Source organism: Salvia splendens, chromosome 20, assembly GCF_004379255.2.
Source record: "Salvia splendens isolate huo1 chromosome 20, SspV2, whole genome shotgun sequence".
In the NCBI taxonomy this organism is placed as follows: Eukaryota; Viridiplantae; Streptophyta; class Magnoliopsida; order Lamiales; family Lamiaceae; genus Salvia; species Salvia splendens.
In genome coordinates, this window is record NC_056051.1 from 3,899,558 (window position 1) to 3,910,314 (window position 10,757).

Here is a 10,757-nt window from a genome sequence, read left to right on the forward strand (position 1 = left end):
TGGAATTGTTGTTGGATACTTTTCGTGACCTAATTTTGAGTTGGGATTTTGTTTGGGTCAACTTTGTGGAATATGTGACGTCTGCTTTGAATAATTGATGTGGGGTGAAATTAAATGTTTGTGAATAATTGATAATTTATTACTAGAGCTAGAAATTGTGAAGTAAATTACTGTGCAAATCTAAAATAATTCCTTTCCGTGTGGAATAAATATATTGGACTCAATCCGCGAGTTGGATTGGATAAATTGAATAAATAATATAAAAATTCAGTCCGTGATAAATAAATTGGGGACTGCACAATTTAAAATAAAATACAATGGACTGTGAATTAAACTAATTAAAATAAATATTCTCCATGTTGATTTGATCATCAATCGACATTAATTCAGATATTAAATAAAGATTTTATAAAGATTATCCTCCTCCGTGAAAAGATTTTCCTCCTCCGTGATCTGCAAACAAATAACAAATAAATTCAAATAAAAGAAAAGAAAATCGAATTCTTTCCCCAACCCACGTTAGAAAAACCGCCCTCTCTCCCCTAAATCTCTCCCATATCTTTTAACCACACTCCCTCTATATTAAACACTTCACAAATTTATTCTTTCTCATTACCGTTCTCTGCAGCAAGAAAACCAAGACAGATTCTTAACAACATTGATTCAAGGTAATTCTGCAGAAATTTTCCCCTCGTTTTTGCACGTTCCTTTTGGTAATCAACTCATTCATTATATTCTTCTGGCAGAAAACCGAGAGAAGGGAGGATAGAAGCCACAACCTCATTACAGCTACACGTCCCATATTGTTGAAGGTATACACCTCCTTCCACCCAAATCCTATTTCATACTACTGCATCCCTACATCCCACACTACCATCTATTAATCTTAAATAAATCTCCAATCAAAAAAAAAAGACAAAGCATACTTAACTAAAGAATCAAACTTTATCTCGCGAAATCAAATTTAAGAACTTATCTTCGGGTTAAATCAAGGCGAAATCGGGGTCTTGCGGGGCTGAACGGGTTAGTTTCGGGGCAAATCGGGGCTATTCGGAGGCTGCCGGAGCAGGCGCGGTCTCGGCAGACAACAGCGGCGGCGAGGTCCAGTCGCACGGCGGCGAGCTGGGGCGGCTGGAGCAGCGACGACGGTGGGTGCGAGCCGCCCAGCAGCTGCTCGGTCTGGACGTTGCCTGAACGGCAACGGAGCGGGCGAACACGGACACTGCAGCATCGATCCTGCAGCAGCAAATTTAGGGGTCTTGTTTTGTTCTTCCTGTGAAAGAAATCGAGGGAGAGAGAGATGGATTTGTGTGTGGGTGCTTCTGAAATCTTTAATTTGAGTGTGTTGCAAATTTGAGAAATAGGGTGTGTTCTTTGAAAAATCTTGGACGAAATTGAAAGAGAAAGCTGCAAGAGAGAGAGAGTAGGATACTCAGATGTGAAACTCTTGTTTTATTGTATTAATTATCTTCTTTATATATTTGATTATTGATAAAGTGGAGTGGGAGGGTGTACTGTTAAGAAATGGGGAGTATAAAAATATTTACTATTATTAATTCCTTGTTTAGGGACAAAAAGTGATTCGCTCACCCCAGGCGCCCCCATAACCCGGCCCGACATCGCTATGGAGGGGTTCAAACACGGTACCTCAGCGGCCCATTAGGTGGGAGGAACTTACACTGGTAACCAGCACACAAGGAGCCACCACAGTGGTGAAACTCCCACACTGCGGCTGCCAGCATTCGATCCTGTCTGCTTAGGGACAATCTACCACCCAGGAACCAACTGAGTTATTAAATAAAGACGTGAGGGAGTAGGTTGATTAAAAATGGGAATGGTGTATACAGTACACGTGTATTTATAAATGGGAGTATATTATTTCTTTCTTTGGGTCTCTTAATTTATTTGGTTTGGGCTTGTTTCTAATGTAATTGGTTGGGGCGTGAGCGGCCGAAATTAATCGAAAACATCTAAGCCTTTGATTGGGAAAATTTGATAATCTTGAACGAGAAAAATAATTGGAGACATAGGATGCATGCATCTTATTTATTTATTTGGAAAGTGTGTTGATTTATGTATTATGTAAATTCTAAAGGTGGTATCTCGCAAGTGAATCATGATCGCAAGGGAAAGAAAATAATTTCGGATTAAGCACTCGAGGTGGGCTTTCTTTTAAATAAGGACAACGTCCTAAATATTTTATCGATGGAAATGAAACTTTATTTATCATGCCATGATTTGATTTTTAACGTGTCTATCTGATGTGGCTTTATGCCATTATTATATAAATCGAATCCGGGTCCTCGTATGGCCGCAAACCCTACTTGGATTAGTGTACACCTATGGTAGATCGTGTGCTAGCGTACGGGCTGGCCGGTCTAGTGGCTTGGTTTGTGGCCACATTCCAAGTCATGTATTGGCAGATATGGTAAACGTCTATGGGAAAATGACTGATCAGTCGACTTTTACAATGGGAAATGATTTTGAGTGCCTCGGGCCTTTCTAAAGCTAAACCCCGATGGTTACTTATGTATGGCATGATAAATAATATTTTTATTGTAAATGTTTTCGGCAAGAGCCCACTGAGTATATTTTATAGTACTCAGCTCTGCATGTGTTTTCTCTATGTGCAGGTTGAGCGGCGACGAGCAATTGGTGGTGTTGGGCAATTTAAACTTTGAAGCATGGTTTGGTTAGTTGTGAACTACGAGTGTCGTTGTGTCTCCACACATGACGTCACTCTTTCTCTTGAACGCTTCCGCTGAGACATTGTTTTTACTCATAAATCTTTTAGCTTTGAACCTAATTATTTGGATAATGTCAACCTCTTGGCCTTTTTTTATTAAATATTAATTATTGGTCAAACTCTTTATTGAAACCCTAGTTTCCTTCGTCTGTTTACTAAGTTCTTTTAATCACGATCGCCCGTATTTATTAACCATAAAGGGCGGTCGTGACAGAACCATCGCCATTAATGTTTAAATCAACTTCCTCCAACAACGGGAGATTCATGTTCATGTTAGCATCACTCCAAGGATGACGGCAATGGCATGTGAACGAGGTAAGCAACGGAGCAGATATCTCTCCCACTGCATCGTAGGAAAAGATTTCAAGAATTCTAAGCTTGGGAGCCTTTATAACAAGGCGAGGAATGGGGTACCAGCGGAGAGTGAGCCTCTCGAAAGGGCTCCCTCTCCACGCCATAACGGAGCCAAGGCTGAAGAGGATCATAATCATCGAAGTACAACTCGGTTTCAAGATAAGGGGTTTTCAAATTTGGTAAAGAAAACTGTGCAGGTATGTGGAGTCCTTCATCCAACTGCCTGAGCTCGAGCTCCCGCAGCGTTGTGGGAGCGGAGGGATTGGACGCCGTGAAGGATGGCATAGGCCACGCATTTCGCCACGAAGGGGCGTGGGAATCTGCCGTGGATTGAGAAGTGGAAGTCGTGGACGGAGGCGGGAGAGCAGCTGGGAGACGAACTGGGACAAGGGGACGCGGCGGCCTATTTATGAGTAGTTTTAAATGATACTATGTGAGTGGAATGAGTTAGTGAAATGTGGAGTTTTTTTACCATTTATTGTAATTATGAACCGGGTCTCCTATTCGCTGACGAACCAAAATAGAAAAATGAGACTTCTCTTCGCGGACGGAGGGAGTCTTCTATTATATTATTATTTGCAACATATACTCCAAGTAATTTTAGAATAAACTATGAGAAGATGAAATTGGAGTAGTGTTTTAGACCAATTTTAGAGTAAAAAAATATTATTGCCAATGAAAAAAAAAATACGCTAATTATTATGATGGAATAGAGCAATTGTGTAATCGAGACAAATAGAAATGTAAAGAGACATAGAATTTACGTGGTTCATCAACGTTATGTTTGCTACGTCCATAGCAGAAAACAATGAACATATTGTATTCAAATTGGTTTCGGATTACAGAGTTATGTGTCCTACTTCTATATAAATAGGCACAAAGACGACGGGCTAGGCTCAATATAACAATTAAGACCTAAAACAGAAACATATCATAACGTCGACCCCCGTTTGGCTAGCGGCAAATTATACTGATTCAAAGCATAATAACACTCACACTCTAACTTTCCAAGTAATTTTAAAAGTCAAATTAAACATTACTATTATTTTGATAATTAAGAAAAGGAGTATCTCAGCAAAGTTAAGAAACAAGAATTCTACTTATATTTGCATTATTTTCCTTGTTAACAAGATTTTTATCACTTTTCTTACTCCTATTAACTAAAAAATCAAACAAATATGAGTTTAAAATTTTAAAATCAAATTACTTTCTTAGAAGAGCTTAAGAAACGAACCCTTAACTTATTGCTACGGATGATATGTAAAATCTCATAAATTCGTTCATTATATTAAAATGGCATAGATATATTATTGTCCATTTTTATCTCCTATAATGACAACGATTGAATACTAATGTCAATATTATAAATGTACATCCTTATCACGTTGACTTATGTAGTTCATATGCACCTTCCATTTCTCAAAAAATGTAGGAGTAGTAATTTTGTAATAATATTTATGCTCCTTGGTACTTATTTGACGGCGTGCCACCCACTTAACAATATTTTTTTTTTCATTCTTCCCTAATTTAATACAGCTTTCTTTAGGGAGCCTAATTTGACATAGTTAACACATTTTAGAAATTGTAAACGTAATCTTATTTTTGTTCCGTATTTGTTAAAAAAGTTTATAAGCTTTTGAAGCCCAATGAAAAGTATAGATACTTATAAAATGCAACAAATAAGTTTTGAAAATATTTGGACAGTTGAACTTATACTAGAAACAGAAAATGAAACAAAAAATGAAATTCAAAGTGTATATATTGAAGATAACAAATTACATTAGAGTTATTGATATAAAAAACTGCTGTCTTTAAGATTTAATTGGAGTTATCGAAATTATAATTTGGAGAATTTATAATATGTTGAAATAATCAAAACGAATTAATAAGTCATAAATAGCAGGGACTCACTTTGGTGAATTGATAGTAAATAATATACTAGTAACTATTTTTCATAGACTAATGAATATGGACTAATTTTGGTGAATGAATTGAAGTCATTGTTTTTCCTAAGCATCAAACTGAGGAAAAAACAATTGGTACTTTTTCCGCACAAAAAATACTCCATTCGTCCGTGAAATATTGTCCAATTTTACCATTTTCATCTATCCATACAAAATTGTTCACTTTGCTTTCTTTCTATTTTTGGTAAATGGTCTTCACTTTCCATTAACTCTTTACAATAACATTCTATTATAAAACTGATATATAAATGTGGGACCTTCATTCCACTAACTTTTTCAACTCACTTTTCTTCACATTTCTTAAAACTCATGTCGAGTCAAACTTGAACAATATTTCATGGACGGATGGAGTAGATATTTTTGGAATAACGTTATTGCAACATTGGAAAAATTCTATTTAAAATACTCGCTGTCCATGAATTACAGATCTGATTTATCTATTACTACTGCAACATTTAATAAATGGAGCTCACGTTTCACCAACTTATTACACTGCATCTCACTTTTTCAAAGCTCTTGAAGGATCACTCGATTATTCCGAACTAGAAAAAACATGGCAACAAACAAAAAGTAGAATGAAACGACTACAGAAATTTCTCTATTATTAAAATTCCTCTTTTCTCCTTCTACTTCTTCTTCGATTTTTCCCATAAAAAATAGTACTAGTTCTTCAAATGACCGTTACACACGCATTCCAATCATTGAAATAAAATACATTTTCATTTTTCCCTCCCCTTATAAAAACCATTAATCACACATTAATCCCTCCCAAATCAAACAAGAAATTCTTCTTCATCTTCATTTTCGTCTTCTCGTTTACGAGTAATGTCTCCGATGATCAACGCAGACGATCTCGACCGGATCTTCAAGAACTTGGACAAGAAAAACGAAGGCGCAGTCGGCATTGCTGAGCTGCACGGCCTCCTCGGCCAAATCGGGGTCCACACGACCCCCGAGGAGCTCGACAAGTTCGTGGGGCGGACCACCCTCGACTACTTCGAGTTCCTCTTCTTCTACGAGGCCATGGTCAAGGCCTCGAAACCAGAACACGAACACGAGCAAGATCTTCGCAGGGCGTTTGAGGTCTTCGACTTGAACGGCGACGGCTACATTTCGTCGGAGGAGCTGAGGAGCGTGCTCTCCCGATTAGGCCTGCTCGACGAGAAGCGCGGTGGCGCCGACGATTGTAAGTGCATGATCGGTGTCTACGATGATAACTCTGACGGCGTTTTGGATTTTCACGAGTTTAAGAATATGATGTCTGTCAGCGGATTCAGGAAATGAAACTCGTGTAGTCAGAAATGTGGCTGACGGGGCCTTAATTGACCGAATTTAATAGAATTTTCCAACCTGATGTATATTGATATTTGTTTGATTCAATTTGTTTGAAGCATTGGTTTTGATTAGTTAATAGTCGGCGGAATTATGTTATGTTTTTTTGGCAGTGTTTAGATTATTAATTCAACCTTTATTGTGTGTTTTTGTTGTCCTATTTTAGTCAACTGTGACGCATGCATTTATATGAATTATATAGGAAATTATTAATGAGAACCACGTTTTGGACAATTAGTAGTAATGATATAGCTTTGTAATGGTTCTTTAATAGTAATTGCAACTCTACCAAACAATGAAAACTCACCAAACAAACACTATAACTCTATAACGGCTTTAAGGTGTCATTCACTCCACGTTGGACTAGTGATTATCAAGTGGAAATTGACACATAATCATATATAATAATATTTAAATAATTATATTTTATCTCGGATGTAATGAGATGTAAACTTTAAATATTATACAAACTTTAAACTATGACAGGACCGTTAGAAAATGTTAACAGATTATAAAATACCAGCAATAAAAAATGTCAATTAGTGTCAACGATTGATGCTTTGTTGACATTGTATTAATATTTTTTGTTGTTATTATTTTGTCATCTATTGATATTTTCTAAGATCATGATCATAGTCTCGAATTTTTACAATATTTAAAATTTGTATTTTAATAGTAACATTATTTAGTCTAGTGTTGATTTATACGGGTTTCCACGTCCGTAGGATTTGCGTAAGAGCATCCGCAATGGCGCCCGTCGATGCAGAATTCCCACGGACGTCCCGGAATTCCGTGGCGGACGTCCGCCATTGTGCATGCCCTCCAGGGATATGGAATTCAGCAGGGAATTCCGCGGGGACGTCCGCCATTGCGTCGACTCCCGCGGAATTCCGCTTTATTTCGTTTTTTTGTAATGTCTATATATACCGCTCGTTGAACTTCGTTTCATTTCGCACCACTTGTTTTAACAAGTTTCTCTCTCTCTAAATTTCTTTTATATAATAGTAATGGCTGGTAGTGGTAGTGGCCATCATGAAGACGTAATGGCTCCGATTTGGGCACGTGTGCGGGAGGCCGCGGCGAGGGAGGAACAAGCGGCCTCGGTGTCGGCGGTGCCTCGACCCATCCATCGTCGCACTATAGTACCCCGCGACCACCTCGCTGCCCACCGTCGGTTGTACGAGGACTACTTTGCGCCGAAGCCACGGTTTGGGGAGACCCTATTCCGGCGACGGTTAAGGATGCAGAGGCCGTTGTTTATGCGTATCGTTGGCGCTTTGGAGCATCGATACAGGTATTTCAGGGTGCGGGAGGATGCAGCCGGTAAACCTGGCCACACGCCGATTCAGAAGTGCACTGCCGCAATCAGGCAGTTGGCGTACGGAGGTACGGCGGACATGTTCGACGAGTACCTCCACATCGGTGAGTCGACAGCCCGCGACTGCCTGAAGTATTTTTGTCAGGGCGTTAGGGAAATATTCGGGGATAGGTATCTTGGGAAGCCTACCCCCGAAGATTGTCAGGCTCTGCTGGATATGCACGGGTCTCAGCACGGCTTCCTGGGGATGCTGGGCAGCATAGATTGTATGCACTAGGAAGGGAAGAACTGCCCCGCTGCATGGAAATGGATGTACACTACCGGTTTCAAGGCCAAGAATCCCACGATAATCCTTGAAACGGTAGCTGACTACCGGTTGTGGATATGGCATGCCTATTTTGGAGTAGCCGGGTCGAACAACGACATCAACGTCCTCCAGTCGTCGCCCCTTTTCAACAACCAGTGCATGGGCGTCGGTCCGGCCGTCAACTTCGTCGCCAACGGCAACCAGCACAACCTGGGTTATTATTTGGCGGATGGGATATACCCGATGTGGCCCGTCTTTGTGAAGACGATCAGATGCCCAACGGATGCGAAGAAGGTATACTTTGCGCAACGTCAGGAGGCAGCGCGCAAGGATGTGGAGCGGGCATTTGGTGTGCTTTAGGCTCGATGGGCGGCAGTGAAGGGTCCATCACGGCTGTGGTACGTTGACAGCATCACCGACATCATGTACGCATGTATTATCATACACACCATGATCGTCAAAGATGAAGGTCCAGCACTGACCGATTGGGCCAATGATGATGCTGATGCTGCGGGTCCAAGCTGCGGCGTGGCCACTAACAATGTACGCATAGGGATTCCCCATGACGACGTCGATTGAGTCCGTGCATTTGCCGACATGCGCCAAAAACAAGCCCACGTTCGACTCCAGAACGATATTATTGAAGAAGTGTGGCAGCGTAGGGGTCGTCGTTGATGTAGTTTTTAATTATTGAAATGTATTTTTTTTTAATTTGGTGAAATGTACTTTTCTTTTTTTAATGGAATTTTTTCCCTATTTTCCTTGAAATTTTAATTACGTAAATTGTTTAATTCCGGAAATTGTTTAATTTGTGAATTTGTGAATTTTTTTATTGTGGGATTCCGTCGGGAATTTCGCAGGGGAATTCCACCACTGTGCAGTGGGAATTCCGTATAACGTGGCAGTGCAGTGAGAAGTCCTTATGACATGGCAGGAGGTGTTTTTGGGAATTCCGCCGGGACATCCGCACAACTACGGATGCCCTAAATAATAACCTTTCAAAGAGTATTAAGTCATATGTCCCTAATAAATAGGGACACACCTTCCCACATTTGCAGCTCCTATCTCAATAATTCAATAATTTATTACACAGTGACACATGGAAATAATTATAGTTTGATTAATAATTTCTTGTTACGCATCATTCTATATATTCGAATAATTCAACTCATGTAATTTCTGGGTAATTTTGGCAAGCCAGCCCTTCTTGATTATAAGTTCATGTATTTTTATTTGGTTGAATAATGGTTGACCTTACAAAATTCCATGTTACATTTACGTATTACGTATAACGAGAGTAGAAACCGTGTTTATTCTTATCTCTTTTTCGGTTCTTATTGTTTTAAAAACATAGATCTTCAACCCATCTACATGGTGCAAATATTACAATGTGTCTTGTTATTATCCATCAAACCATACCTATATAACTAATTTAATCTTATATAAAGTCTATTTGAACTTATCTCATAATATTGTATTAGTACCTTTATGTTCTGTTATTCTCTCCGTCCACGGTTAATTCAAACTACACAAACAAATCAAAGTGTCGAAATCAAACTAGCAAACCAAACTAGAAAAACAGCAAAAGGAAGCATGGCTAGAAAAACTAATTATATAAATATGGCATCATAAATATAATGGAGAAATTGATCGATGTCGACCATAGATTAAAAGTCGTTGGAGGCACCTCGTGTTCTTATTCTCCTCCAAAAGTTTGTTTGGGATTTGTATGGAAAGAAGCTATCAACTCATGATTTTATTGCTGCAATAATTAATAAGAAATGGTGGGCTAAAACTACTGGCCACATTAATTTGTTATATCTGAGTTATTACTCATAAGAAAAATTAAATTCAGAGGAAATTTCTTAGATGTTTCACCACAATAATGAAGGCGTGGGTGAAAAAAATTAACCGATGTATTTGGGTTTTAGTCTTTTGATTCTAATATATTTTTGTTTTATTTTTTTAAAAAGGAAGATATATACTCGTCCATGTATCACACTTCCATTTTCACCTTTTTATAGTCAATTTCTACGTTAAAAAACTCCACTTGACGTTAATTTTATTCTTCTACATGCATGACCAATAGCTTCCATATGTCATCACCAACAACCGAGAAGGAAAAAGAACTCTTAAAAAGTTCACATAATAATATTTAATGAAAGGCCAAGGAAAAATTCTAAATTTTGAATTTATTTAAAATTTGTATCATGACGAAAAAATTTACATCTTGCTAAACAAAATTGTTTTCTTTATGAATAGACAATATCAATTACTATAGTTTATTGGTAGTGGATTCCATTTCTGAATTTACTTTTTAATTAAACGATGTTATCATATCAGATATTCCCAATTTTCTAAAAAAAAAAAAAGAATTCATGTTATGATAATTGAGACTAGATTGATGAGCAATCAGAATTAATCAAATTTCATTATTTATCTAATAATTTGTCTAATATTATATATGCTCTTACTTGGATTAAACAAACAAAATCGATTACCGAATCTTCCTAACTTCAACTTGTTTTTGCCACTATCTTTCCTCGAAATTTCTTGCAATCGTGTATTTGTGAATATCATGGAAATATTGTGTTAATCAATATATACATCGGTACATTTGTACAACATAAAAACGCGTCATTATTTGATGAGTACAAAAGGCCATTCCACGTTTCTACATCTCTCTATATATATACCATTCCCTTCTATTTATTTATATGAACTAAATAAATTCTA

The 10,757-nt window shown here is 38.1% G+C and overlaps 1 protein-coding gene and 2 long non-coding RNA genes across 3 annotated transcripts; 2 read left to right on the plus strand and 1 right to left on the minus strand.

Annotated features, from left to right (window-relative positions):
* Positions 1-237: 237 nt before the first annotated feature.
* LOC121783042 lies at positions 238-1,562 on the minus strand. The gene is made up of 2 exons (XR_006046509.1): positions 617-1,562; positions 238-453 (listed from the first exon to the last, which is right to left on the minus strand). It is a non-coding gene; the product is annotated as an uncharacterized LOC121783042 (long non-coding RNA).
* LOC121783043 lies at positions 747-2,813 on the plus strand. Its single transcript, XR_006046510.1, has 3 exons — positions 747-812; positions 2,096-2,160; positions 2,634-2,813. It is a non-coding gene; the product is annotated as an uncharacterized LOC121783043 (long non-coding RNA).
* A 3,041-nt stretch (positions 2,814-5,854) lies between these two features.
* Positions 5,855-6,475, plus strand: LOC121782081 (probable calcium-binding protein CML44). Its single transcript, XM_042179784.1, has one exon. It carries the CDS (start codon positions 5,890-5,892, stop codon positions 6,346-6,348), a length of 459 nt encoding a protein of 152 aa, XP_042035718.1. The 5' UTR covers positions 5,855-5,889; the 3' UTR covers positions 6,349-6,475.
* The last annotated feature ends 4,282 nt before the right edge of the window (positions 6,476-10,757 follow it).